Raw genomic sequence first — 14,091 nt, 5'->3', positions numbered from 1 at the left:
CTTGAGAGAGTCCAGCACAGAGCCACAGAGGTACTGAAGGCAGTGGAAGCTCTTCCTTATGAGCAGAGCCTGAGGGAGCTGGGGCTGTGCTGCTGGCAGAGGAGCAGCCTGAGGGGGGACACTCAGCAATGGTTCTAAAGATGTGCAGGTGAGTGGCAGGAGGCTGGGCCAGGCTCTGCTGTGTGATGCCAGTGCCAGCACAAGGGGCACTGGGTGGGGGCTGAGGCAGAGGAAGTTTCATGGAAACCTGAGGAAAATGTTTTCCCTGTGAGGGTGACAGAAGTGTGCAAGAGGCTGCCCGGGGGGCTGTGGAGTCTCCTTCTCTGGAGTTATTCCAGAGCTGCCTGGATGTGTTCTGTGTGATCTGCTCTGGGTGCTGCTGCTCTGGCAGGGTTTGGACTGGCTGAGCTTTGGAGCTCCCTTCCAGGCTCTGACACTCTGTGATGCTGTGAAACTGACTTTAAAACACAACGTCAGAAGATCTGGGCCGTTGTATTTAAGCCTGGTTAAGTGTCCAGCGTTCCCTTCCTGTGCAAGTGAGCACACATGGAGAACAGGCAGGGCAGAATGCACAGGCAGTTACTGCAGGAAGAGAAGATCTGAGAAGCAGAGCAAGTCAGGAGCCCACAGAACAACGGAAACAAAACGAAGCACAGCAATAATTAATGTCAACAAGAGTGGGGAAGCAAAAAAACCCAACTCATAAACCATCCAAATGAGGTCACCAGCTCCTCAGAGCACATGGTGTCAGAGGAAACACTGACATGCTGGCAGTGCAACACCCAGCTCTCTGTGGCTGTCTCTTGCAGGAAAGTATGCTGCTGCTCCTAGGGCACATCCCTGTGTCACCCAAAATGATGCTGCTGGTCCTAGGGCACATCCCTGTGTCACCCAAAATGATGCTGCTGCTCCTAGGGCACAGCCCTGTGTCACCCAAAATGATGCTGCTGTTCCTAGAGCACATCCCTGTGTCACCCAAAATGATGCTGCTGTTCCTAGAGCACATCCCTGTGTCACCCAAAATAATGCTGCTGTTCCTAGAGCACATCCCTGTGTCACCCAAAATGATGCTGCTGTTCCTAGAGCACATCCCTGTGTCACCCAAAATGATGCTGCTGTTCCTAGAGCACATCCCTGTGTCACCCAAAATGATGCTGCTGTTCCTAGAGCACATCCCTGTGTCACCCAAAATGATGCTGCTGTTCCTAGAGCACATCCCTGTGTCACCCAAAATGATGCTGCTGTTCCTAGAGCACATCCCTGTGTCACCCAAAATGATGCTGCTGTTCCCAGAGCACATCCCACAAATCATGCTTTGGCCTCCTTACTGCTTTTCCTCTCCCCCTGCCCGAGGATGAGCACTGCCCCAAGCATGCACGGACAGATGAATGTGCTTCCTCTCATGAAACCTCTTACACACCAAGATAAATACAAGCTGAAACAGCACAGATTAACTCCCCAGATCAGAGTCACTGACCAAGCAAACAGGGATTGCTTCATCAGGGGAGCAGATGAGCCAAAACAAGGCAGAAACTGCGTTCAGTGATTGTGGTGCCTTGGATGTCACAGAATCACTCACATGCAGCCTGCCACAGCCCCTCAGCAGCACCAAGGCCAACCCAGAACCCTGCTGAACAAGAATTCACCTTCAACCCCAGCACCACATCCAAACCACCCTGAAACACAGCCAGGCTGGGGGACTCCACCACCTCCCTGGGCAGCTCATTCCACTCCCTCACCACTCTCTCCATCAAAAACCTTTTCCTAATGTCCAATCTAACCCTCCCCAGGCTCAGCTTGAGGCCATTCCCCCTTGTTCTGCCTCCAGTTCCCTGTGAGCAGAGCCCAGCAGCAGCCTCTCCACAGTGTCCCTTCAGGTAGGGGTAGCTGCAGCCAGCAATGAGCTCTGCCCTCAGCCTCCTCTGTTCCACACTGCCCAGCCCCAGCTCCCTCACTCTCTCCTCAGCAGATTCACTCTCCAGGCCCTTCACAGCTTCCTTGCCCTCCTCTGCACTGGCTCCAGCACCTCCACAGCTCTCTTGCATTGAGGTGCCCAAAACTGCACACAGCACTCAAGGTGTGGCCTCGGCAGAGCCGAGTCCAAGGGCACAATCCCCTCCCTGCTGCTGGCCACAGCATTTCTGATCCCAGCCAGGATGCCATTGGCCTTCTTGGCCACCTGGGCACTCTGCTGGCTGCTATTCAGCTCCTGCTGAATAGAAGTGGTCCCAGCACAGATCCCTGAGGAACACCAAAAGGACATTTCATCATTCATCTCTCTATCTCTATCTGTATCTCTATGTCACCTGCATCTCCCAACAGCCCCAAAGCAACACAAAGAACATTGCAAGGTCTGTAGAGACAAGGACAGGCAGTGCAACAAACAGCCTTCACCAGCAGCTTTTTTCACCACAACATAGCACAAATGTTGGTCATCAAGCTTGGTTTATGAAAAAAGAGTTCCCAGGGTGGGGGAGGGGGGAGAATATTAACAGGAGAATGAAAACACAGCTGCACTTGAACTGGGATTAAAAAGCCACAAAGGAACAATCAGATGCAAATGCCTGATAAGTGACTTCGTGGCAGTTCTGAGGGGTGGGGTGGAGCAGCAAAAGGTGGAAAATCTTTGCAGTCACAGAATCACAGAATCAATCAGGGCTGGAAGGGACCACGAGAAGCAGCCAGTTCCAAGCCCCCTGCCATGCCCAGGGACACCTCACACTAGAGCAGGCTGCCCACAGCCTCAGCCAGCCTGGCCTGAAACACCTCCAGGGATGAGGCTTCCACCACCTCCCTGGGCAACCCCTGCCAGGCTCTCACCACCCTCATGCTGAACAACTTCTTCCTAACATCCAGTCTCAATCTCCCCGTTTCCAGCTCTGTTCCATTTCCCCCAGTTCTATCCCTACCTGGCCAGCTTGATCTAGGGTAGGGTGTCCCTGCCCAGGGCAGGGGGGTTAGAACTGGATGATCCTTGTGGTCCTTTCCAACCCTGATTCTCCTCAGCCTTGCTGCCCTTCTCTCAACACCTTCCAGCACCTCAACATCTCCTTTGAATGGAGGAGCCCAGAACTGGACACAGCACTCAAGGTGTGGCCTGAGCAGTGCTTGAGCACAGGGGCAGAAGAACCTCCCTTGTCCTGCTGCCCACACTGCTCCTGAGCCAGCCCAGGATGCCACTGGCTCTGCTGCCCACCTGGGCACACTGCTGCCTCATGGTTTAGTTAATTAGAAGGTGTTAGGTGATGAGTTGGGCTTGAGGATCTTAAAGGTCTTTCCCAACTACCCTGGGTGATGCTGCCTTGGCAGGGGGGGTGGACTGGATGATCTCTGGAGGTGCCTTCCAACCTCTGAAGTTCTGTGATTGTGTTTAACCAAACACAATTGTGTTGGCTAAACAGGAGAGCTAAATAAGCAGAGCCAAGTGGCCTCTCATCCAGTTCACAAACTCCTGCACACACAAGCACCTTTCCAAGCACAGCTCTTTATTCTGGCACATGGAGTTCCTGTGCTGCTTTATTTTGGCCTATGCAAAGAATGAGGTAGGTGACTGATGAAGTCTCTCAGCACCTCCCAATGGTGAGCAGTGCTGATAGCAGTGCAGACCACATCTGCCACACGAGCTGCACTGCTGTGCATAGAGGCCATTGGATGTGACAGCTCTCAGCTCTTGCAGCAGAATGAGATGCTTGCAAGGCCAGGAACATGTTCTCTTCAAGCAATCATTTTGTTCCTGTTACAAAGTTCCTGCATGCTGTCCTGAGGATGTATCTGCACAGCTTTCTGCAGGCTTGTGCCAGCAAACATGGGAAGTGTTGGCCCAGGACTGGAGCATTTCTTTCTTTAGATATTTTTTAAAGGTTTCCTGAGAAGATCTCTGCTTAAACATGTCCAGAGAAGGGCAGCAAGGCTGGGGAGGGGCCTGGAGCACAGCCCTGTGAGGAGAGGCTGGGGGAGCTGGGGGTGTGCAGCCTGCAGCAGAGGAGGCTCAGGGCAGAGCTCATTGCTGCCTGCAGCTGCCTGCAGGGAGGCTGTAGCCAGGTGGGGTTGGGCTCTGCTGCCAGGCAGCCAGGGACAGAATAAGGGGACACAGCCTCAAGCTGTGCCAGGGCAGGTTCAGGCTGGCTGTTAGGAGGAAGTTGTTGGCAGAGAGAGTGATTGGCATTGGAATGGGCTGCCCAGGGAGGTGGTGGAGTCCCCATCCCTGGAGGTGCTGAAAAGGAGGCTGCATGAGGCACTTGGTGCCAGGGGTTAGTTAATCAGGAGGTGTTAGGGGGTAGGATGGACTCAATGATCTTAGACATCTTTTCCAAGCTGCTGAATCCTGTGAGTCTGTGAAAAATCCTCTTTGCTATGTGCTCATCCCTCAGACAACCAGAGCAGGAGCTCCAAGCACAATCCTGCCTGCACTCCTCCTCCCTCCAAGAGGAACATGGGAATCTGCCATTCATTTTTAGCACCCTCGGGGATGGGAAAGCAGCCTGCTGTGTCAGGAGAGAGAACCTCCTTGACTCCATCCACAGACTGCAAAGCTCTACAGTGACACTTCAGGAAGGAGGAAATTGCATTACCTTTACTATCAATCCCTTGGAGTCGACCATCCAGATCCTTTTGGTAGCTGCATCCTGAGCTATCCCTTCTTTTTCCATAGCCATGACAATGAGGTTTGCAATCCCCAGTGCAGCCTGAGGAAGGAGAAGAAAAGGAGCATGTGGAACCAGAAATGAAAGACATCCCCTGCTCACTTCATCCCTCCTGCCAGCACTTTAGCCAAGTTCCTGGATTCTGTTGGGCAATAGAAGCTGAATTGTTATTTGTTTCACAAAATAAACAACCAATGACCTTTTGCTGCCACTGGGTGATTACAAACCATAACATAGGTAAAGAGTGCAGAAGAATCTCTAACCAGTACATCAGTCACACTACAGACACATCTAGGGGTGTGGGAGCACAAGGAATGTTTAAACTCTAGGGAAAAATGCTAAGCCTAACACTTGTGCCACATAAGCACCTCAGAACATATGAAATATTTATTCTTCTTCAACATTTTGTCTTGCTCACAGATCACAGGTGTTAGGGGCTGGAAGGGACCTCTGCAAATCTTCCAGTCCAACCCCTGCCAGAGCAGGAGCAGAGAATCCAGCACAGGGCACACAGGAACACATCCAGACAGGGCTGGAAAGGCTCCACAGAAGGAGACTCCACAGCCTCTCTGGGCAGCCTGTGCCAGGGCTCTGGGACCCTTACACTCAAGAAGTTCTTGCTCATGTTGAGCTGGAACTTCCTGTGCTGCAGTTTCCATCCCTTGCCCTTGTCCTGTGGCAGGGCACAAGTGAGCAGAGGCTGTCCCTGTGCCTCCCTTCCTGCCCCCCAGCCCTCAGCTCTTGATAGGCATTGCTCAGATCCCCTCTCAGCCTTCTCCTCTGCAGCCTAAGCAGCCCCAGGGCTCTCAGCCTCTCCTCCTCAGGCAGTGCTCCAGGCCCTGCAGCATCCTTGCAGCCCTGCACTGGACTCTCTCCAGCAGATCCCTGTTTTCTTCAATAGGAGAGGCCAGAGCTGGATGCAGTATTCCAGGTGAAGGCCTCAATAGTCCCTCCCCAGCTCTCCTGTAGCCCCCTGGAAGGCCACTCCAAAGTCCCCGGAAGCCTTCTGCAGGGTGAAGTGCCTCAACTCTCACAGCCTGTCCTTGATTAAGTATGAATAACAAACCCTAAATAGTACAACTTTTCCTGCTGTACAGCAATCCATTACCTCTCCAGCTCCCTGGAACAAGACTGTGTGATCTGAGAGCCTGTTCCTGGTGATACGCAGCGCTGCAAGGAGACCTGCCACAGCCACAGAGGCAGTGCCTGAAATCAAGAAGAGATCATTGATTAATGGATTGGTTAGTCTGGAAATGATTGCAAAGCATCACACTGGAAATGAAGGCACAGCATCTGGTTGGCAAAAGCTGCAGGTGCTTAGGGCAACACAGAAAGCTCACTGGGGCTGGAGTTTGCTCTGCTGTGCTCTTAGGAAAGGGAAATGGAAAAGGGAAGGTCCTCAGGGTAACACCAAATGAATTGTGGCTGATGCTGCTGGACGAGCACAGTGGCTGGGGCATGTGAACCACTTCAAAGTGCTCTGCTTATGAGCTTCACCAGAGGAAAGGGTATCTGAGCCCAGACAGAGCAGGGGGCTTGGACAAGACCACCTGCGAGAGCCCTTCCAACCCGACGCAACCTGTGAATCCGAGACCTTAGATATCAAACAGACACACTCCAAATGAAGTAAAATACAAGACTAACCCAAAACTTTCTCACAGAGAGGCTGTCAGAGCAGAAGGGCGAAGTGGGAACATGTGCAGAGGCTAAGCCAGCTAAAAGGTCAGCTCATCCACGGACACTGACTGTCCCCCCGTGTGCCAGAGCCCTCGGGCACCATCCCCGTCCGAAGGGGACCCCAGTGGCAGGCAGTGAGACTTCAGAACGACCTCTGACACCTCTGTTTGACTTAGGCCACCCAGGGAAGGAGGCTAACATCTAGTTCTAGCCCCCAGCCTGGGGAGCCCTCTCATCTCCAGAGCAGAAGCCCCAGGGGCCTAGAACTGCACACAGCACCCAAGCTGTGGCCCGAGCAGTGCTGAGCACAGGGGCAGAAGAACCTCCCCTGTCCTGCTGCCCACACTGCTCCTGAGCCAGCCCAGGATGCCATTGGCTCTGCTGCCCACCTGAGCACACTGCTGCCTCCTCTTCAGCTACTATCCAACCCCCAACTAAAGCCCAGGAACAAGGTGGACTTTTTTAGGCTGCAGAGAAGGCTAAGAGGGGATCTGAGCAATGTCTATCAAGAGCTGAGGGCTGGGGGGCAGGAAGGGAGGGACAGGGACAGCCTCTGCTCACTTGTGCCCTGCCACAGGACAAGGGCAAGGGATGGAAACTGCAGCCCAGGAAGTACATCACTGTGAGCTGTTCCAAACCATGGCTTTAGAAGGAACAAATCTGCTATGTGCTTTTGGTTATGACTTCTCCCTGCAGCCACCAGCAGCACAGGACACCTTGTTCCCAGCCCACTGCATGTTCACACCACACAAATTGGTCATTTTCAGTCATTTTCAGCTATGACTTGTCCTGAGAGCTGAGGTCATTTACTCTCATGGCCATGGATCCAGTCTACACAAGTCCTTCTGCAGAGTCCCCCTCCCCTCATGCTGATGCACTTCCAGCTGGGACACTTTCACAGGCTCTTAGAATAGAATCAAAGAATCACAGAAGTGTTTCAGTTGGAAAAGAGCTCCAAGCTCATAGAGTCCAACCATCAACCTGACACCCAGAGATAGGAGACCTGAATAAAATGCTGCCTTGAATTCAGCACCATTCAGCATTGCCTGTTTCCAGGAGATGTGAGCTGTGGTGACCTGTGTGCTCACCCTGGAGATGAGTCACAGCAAAGGTCACACATACAAAGGCTCCGCTATTGAATGTCTCATGATCCAGGACTTGCACAGGAGCTCTGCTCTAGCACAGGCATTTTAAAAGCACTGCACATTGCTTTATCCAGCCCTTTGACTCTGAGGAGCATAATGACCCAGACTGTTAGCTCAGTGCTGATGGCAGGGGCTGTCATCACTCCTGTCAGCAGCCTCCCTTCTTCCTTCCTATTGCAAGGGGGCACTGCCGGCGTCAGTAGCACATCTGTCTGCCCAGAGCTGCTCTGGCTGGCAGCATGACCTGACCCTGCAGCCTGAACACTGCCTCCACCCTCTGCAAAGCACCAGAAAGCAAATCCATATCCATCTGCCAAAGCCTAACCACTTCTCGCAGGCGTCACGAAGCAGGAGCCCAACTCCACTGCGCTTCCGACTGCCACTGCTAGAGGAAGCAGAGGAATGGCTTCACCTCCCCCCTTCCCCAGAGCACAGGTGAACCCACTGGGAGCAGAGTAACAGAGACATGGATGTGGCTTTGGGAACTGGTGCTGTTCTAGGAGGATAAGCACAGCAGGTGGTTATAAACTACCCCTGACAGCAACCCTGTGCTGGGTGCAGCAAGAGCAGTGTGGGCAGCAGGGCAAGGGAGAGGATTCTGCCCCTTGGCTCTGCTCTCCTCACACCCCACCTGGAGAACCTTGAGCAACCTGTTCTAGTGGGAGGTGTCCCTGTCTATGGCAGAGGGATGGAATTGGGTGATCCTTGAGGTCCTTTCTAACCCAAACCATTCTATGATTCTACTGTGTACAGCTCTGCAGCCCCCAGCACAAGCAGGACATGGAAGTGTTGGAGCCAGCCCAGAGGAGGACACCAAGATGCTGAGAGGGCTGCAGCAGCTCTGCTCTGAGCACAGGCTGAGGGAGTTGGGGCTCTGCAGCCTGGGGAAGAGAAGGGTTCCAGGAGATTATATAGTGGACTTCCAGGATCTGAAGAGGATCTACAGGAAGGCTGGGGAGGGACTATTGACAAGGTCTTGTCATGAATGGCCAAGGGGTAATGGGTTTGAAGTGGCAGAGGAGAGACTGAAAGTGCTTGTCAGGAAGAAGTTGTTTGCAGTGAGGGTGGTGAGAGACTGGCACAGGCTGCCCAGAGAGGCTGTGGAGTCTCCTTCTGTGGAGCCTTTCCAGCCCTGTCTGGATGTGTTCCTGTGTGCCCTGAGCTGGATTGTTTGGTCCTGCTGTGGCAGGGGGTTGGACTGGATGATCTGCAGAGGTCCCTTCCAGCCCCTGGACATCCTGTGGTCCTGTGATCTTACTCCCAAACCCTCTGAGCTAGTCTGGTGATTCCAATTTTATTTGGGGGGGTAATTTCTCAACCCACCATAGGAAGCCTGATAGCTGCTAGGGCAGGTCAGTCAAGAGCCTAGTGGCTACCCTCCAACAGTTCTGAACACTCAGACACCTCCTTCCAGGGCACATCCTAACGAGTGCAGTGCTTCCAAAACCACATCTGGAAACACTGCAGACTTTCCCAGCCTGTGTTTGGTACACTTGTGATGAAAAGCTTCCTCTCCAGTTCTTTAACACTGCTTTCTAGTTGGGTCTCTTTCTCACTTGGGATGAGGGTTTCTATCTTGCAGGGAAAGAGCATTCCCTGTGGAATTCTCAACGACTAGGAAATTCCAGCGGCTGCTTGGTCTGCCATAGCCATGGGGCAGGGCAGGAGCACCATGCTTCCCACAGAGGGAAATGAGCTCTGACTTCCCATCTGGGACTTGGTGCTCCATCATCTGTTTCAAATGCAGGAAGAAAATCAGCCAGGCTGGTAACAAAAACCCAGTCCATGTGGCCAGCCAAATGCCTGCCCTCAGAAAGACAAGGGCTAGGGGAATCCACCCCCTGGCTTTAAGGCCCTGAAATAAGACCTAGATCTCAAGAATAGCTCCTAGGAAACTCAAGCTCCCCATTTTTGGCTTAAAATGTCCCTGCAAACTGGTAGAAATGAACACAGAATCCAGGAATCAGCCAGGTTGGAAGAGAGCTCCAAGCTCATCCAGCCCAACCTAGCACCCAGCCCTGCCCAACCAACCAGACCAAGGCACTAAGTGCCCCAGCCAGGCTTTGCTTCAACACCTCCAGCCACAGCCACTCCACCACCTCCCTGGGCAGCCCATTCCAGTGCCAATCACTCTCTCTGACAACAACTTCCTAACAACATCCAGCCTGAACCTGCCCTGGCAGAGCTTCAGGCTGTGTCCCCTTCTTCTGTCCCTGGCTGCCTGGCAGCAGAGCCCAACCCCACCTGGCTACAGCCTCCCTTCAGGCAGCTGCAGACAGCAATGAGCTCTGCCCTGAGCCTTCTCTGCTGCAGGCTGCACACCCCCAGCTCCCTCAGCCTCTCCTCATAGGGTTTGTGTTCCAGGCCCCTCCCCAGCCTTGCTGCCCTTCTCTCAACACCTTCCAGCACCTCAACATCTCTCTTGAATGGAGGGCCCAGAACTGGACACAGCACTCAAGGTGTGGCCTAAGCAGTGCTGAGCACAGGGGCAGAAGAACCTCCCTTGTCCTGCTGCCCACACTGCTCCTGATCCCATTGTCTCTGCTGCTCCCCTGGGCACACTGCTGGCTCATGTTCAGCAACTCTCTCCCAGCACCCCCAGGTCCCTCTCTGCCTGGTTGCTCTCAGCCACTCTGGCCCCAGCCTGTAGTGCTGCTTGGGGTTGTTGATATTAAAATCCTATTTTTGATCTTGCTGCTTTTGAGGACCTCCATCTACCCAAGGAAACAGGAGGAGGTAAGAGGCAGGTGGGTGCCCAGAGCCCTCCTTTGGTACCCCTACCTAGCAGTTTGTCTGATGGCAGCCAGGCCACTTACTGCCCTAGGGAAAGTTATTTCCCAGTGCTAATTTCCTGATGGGAAATAAGGCAACCCAAGCAGCAGCAGCAGCCCTCATTTCAGCCCTGCTTGTCGCTGTTCTCAGGGAAGGGAGAAGATTCCTGTTTAGTCTGAGCTCTGGGGGAATCCTCCCTGCTGACTTTTTCCACCCTGGATCTTTTACTTTTTGCCAGCTGCTACAAATGACTCAGATGGGAAAGCAGAGTCAGGGGAACATTTCCCTCTGCAACTGAATGCAGCCCTTCGACTGCAGAGAAAATGAGAGATGAACTGAAGTGAGCTGCAAGCTCAGGAGCCCAAGCACAGTTTGCCATGCCTCAAGGAACAGCAAAGCAGCTGTCACTGCAGTGACAAACAGAACAGCTGGGCCAGGCTGAAGCTCTGACAGTGGCCCAAAGATCTGGGGTTGGTAATTCACCTGGGAAAGTGATTCCCACACCAAGCTCCTGAAGAAAACCCTGAAGAATGAACATCCAAATAACGCAGGAGAGGGGAGAGGTCGAGGGCAAAGAGAGCCCACCAGAAACCCAGGCTAAGCAAGCTGTGATCACAGGGAAGCTGAAACACCTCTTTCTCTCCGGTGCAGCAGTTGAACTGTTTCTGTGCACAGAAGAATAAAGACAAAGGAGTTTGGTACCTTGAATGTCGTCGTTGAAGGTGCAGTACTTGTGGCGGTACTTATGCAGCAGGCGGAATGCGTTGGCGTTAGCGAAGTCCTCGAACTGAATGAGGCAGTTCATGCCGTACCTAGGAGAGAAGAGAGAGCCCCTGGGCATCACACTGCGGGCAGGTCTGCCACACAGCTGCAGCGTGAGATGTGCACCTGCTGAGAAGCGTCTGCTGCATTCTGTATCTTCACACTCACATCAGTTCCTCATGAGGCGACAGACACACGAGGCTCAGCTCTAAGATAAAAGACCCTGGGGGCATCCAGCAGAGTGTGCCCAGCAGAGCCAGGGAGGTTCTCCTGCCCCTCTGCTCTGCCCTGCTGAGACCTCATCCTGAGTACAGCCCTCAGTTTTGGGCTCCCAGTTGAAGAGGGACAGGAACTGCTGGAGAGAGTCCAGGGGAGGGCTATGAGGATGCTAAGGGGACTGGAGCACTGCCTGGTGAGGAGAGGCTGAGGGCCCTGGGGCTGCTTAGACTGGAGAAGACTGAGAGGGGATTGAATCAATGTCTGTAACTCTCTGAGGACTGGGGGTCAGGAGTGGGGGACAGGCTCTGCTCACTGCTGCCTGGGCTAGGACAAGCAGCAATGGATGGAAGCTGCAGCACAGGAGGTTCCAGCTCAGCACCAGGGGGAACTTCTTGCCTGGAAGGGTCCCAGAGCCCTGGCACAGGCTGCCCAGAGAGGCTGTGGAGTTTCCTTCCTTGCAGCCTTTCCAGGCCTGTCTGGATGTGTTCCTGTGTGCCCTGAGCCAGACTGTATGGTCCTGCTGTGGCAGGGGTTGGACTGGATGAGCTCTTTGGGTCCATTCCAACCCCTGACATGCTGTGCTCCTGTGATCTAGTGTAGGGAGATTAGATTGGATGAGCTTTGGAGGTCCCTTCCAACCTAAACCATTCCCTGATTCTATGAAACTCCAATTTCCTAGCACTAGACTCAGCTGTCAATACCTAACAAGTAAAGAATTGCCCTGGTGTGCCAGGAAGGGTTGAAAGTTAACAATAAACTAAATTCACTTAATATAACTGCTGTGCACTTCCAGCGGCACCAACTCTGCATTCCTTGCTTCATGCTCCCATATGCCACTGGAAAACAGCTTCTTCAACCAAAACCAAACCCCAAACCAACCCAGAAAGCCCCAAAAACACGACAAAAAAAGGCCATTTCTAGACAACAGCTATGCAAAGACTGAATTGAAGCTCACAGCAGCTGGCAACAAGGGCAAAAAAGGAACAAATCCACTTCAGTTCTGCCAATCTCACGTGGGAAAAAAGACCCACAACAAACTTCCCATCCTTAAAACACACAATTAGCTCTGACAGGGTCTGCACACATTTGGAGCTGGAAATATCCCCAACATTAGTCCACCCTGGAAGAACAGTACAGGAAAGGGCCCTAAAGAAAACCCAAACAAGAGCAATATTTGAGTGGTAAAGATTTAACTCTGAAATAGCTCAGGATTTAAACACTGAAATATTTACACTTGTGAACATTTAGGCATTTAGATACTGAAACGTTTCACTTACCAATATTGAAGGATTTAAACACTGAAATATTTAACTTCCAATCTTTAGGCATTCAGATACTGAAATGTTTCACTTATCAGTATTGAAGGATTTAAACACTGAAATATTTAACTTCCAATCTTTAGGCATTTAGATACTGAAATGTTTCACTTACCAATATTGAAGGATTTAAACACTGAAATATTTAACTTCCAATCTTTAGGCATTCAGATACTGAAATGTTTCACTTTTCAATGTTGAAGGATTTAAATACTGAAATGTTTCATTTGCAATATTTAGGCATTTGGATACTGAAGTGTTTCACTTTTCAATGCTGAAGCATTTAAATACTGACATATTTCTCCTCTCAATATTTAGGCATTTCAATGTTGAAGTGTTTCACTTGACAATATTCAAGTATTTAAACACTGAAATGTTTCACTGTTCAATATTAAGGTATTTAAATACTGAAACATTTAACTTTTAAACACTTAGGCATTTAAACACTGAAATATTTCACTTTTCAATATTTAAGTTTCTCAATATTGAAATATTTCACTTTTCAATATTTAGGAATTTAAATACTGAAATATTTCACCTTACAATATTGAAGTATTTCAATATTGAAATGTTTAACTTTTCAATGTTGAAGTATTTAAATACTGAGATGTTTCTCTTCTCAATATTTAGGTATTTCAATATTGAAGTGTTTCACTTGACAATAATTAAGTATTTAAACATTGAAATGTTTCACTTTACACTATTTAGGCAATTAAACATTGAAATATTTCACTTTCCAATATTAAGGTATTTAAATACTGAAATATTTCACTTGACAATATTTAAGTATTTAAACATTGAAACGTTTCACTTGACAATATTTAAGTCTTTAAACACTTAAATGTTTCACTTTCAATATTAAGGTATTTAAATACTGAAATATTTCACTTTTCAATATTTAGGCATTTCAATATTGAAATGTTTAACTTTTCAATGTTGAAGTATTTAAATACTGAGATGTTTCTCTTCTCAATATTTAGGTATTTCAATATTGAAGTGTTTCACTTGACAATATTTAAGTCTTTCAATATTGAAATATTTCACACTTCAATATTAAGGTATTTAAATACTGAGATATTTCAATTTACAATAGAATCATAGAATCAACCAGGTTGGAAGAGACCTCCAAGATCATCCAGTCCAACCTAGCACCCAGCATTTAAATACTGAAATATTTCACTTTACAACATTTAACTATTTAAACACTTAAATGTTTCACTCTTCAATATTTAGGTATTTAAATACTGAAATATTTCACCTATACACATTTAGGCATTTAAATATTGAAATATTTCACTTGTCAATATTTAGGCATTCCAATACTGAAGTGTTTAACCTGACAATATTTTAGTATTTAAACACTGAAATGTTTCACTTTTCAATATTTAGGCATTTAAACATTGAAATGTTTCACTTTTCAATATTTAGACACTTCAAATTTGAATTGTTTACAATATTTAAGTACTCAAATGTTTCACTTTTCAATACTGAAACAGTTCACTTCTCAATGTTTGGGCATTTAAATCTTTAAATGCTTAACTTTTCAATACTTAAGCA

At 49.8% G+C, this 14,091-nt stretch overlaps 1 protein-coding gene across 1 annotated transcript in view; it reads right to left on the bottom strand.

Moving 5' to 3' along the window:
* Window positions 1-14,091, bottom strand: part of ME1 (malic enzyme 1) — a 92,797-nt gene that overhangs the window by 13,671 nt on the left and 65,035 nt on the right. Inside the window, exons 7-9 of the mRNA XM_064169265.1 lie at window positions 10,940-11,049; window positions 5,752-5,849; window positions 4,572-4,685 (exon numbers count right to left, since the gene is read on the bottom strand). Of these exons, the coding sequence (XP_064025335.1) occupies window positions 4,572-4,685; window positions 5,752-5,849; window positions 10,940-11,049 (322 nt within the window). The remainder of the gene's footprint in view (window positions 1-4,571; window positions 4,686-5,751; window positions 5,850-10,939; window positions 11,050-14,091) is intronic.

The sequence above is a fragment of the Pogoniulus pusillus genome, chromosome 31, assembly GCF_015220805.1.
Source record: "Pogoniulus pusillus isolate bPogPus1 chromosome 31, bPogPus1.pri, whole genome shotgun sequence".
In the NCBI taxonomy this organism is placed as follows: Eukaryota; Metazoa; Chordata; class Aves; order Piciformes; family Lybiidae; genus Pogoniulus; species Pogoniulus pusillus.
This window is presented reverse-complemented; position numbering and strand designations above follow the sequence as displayed.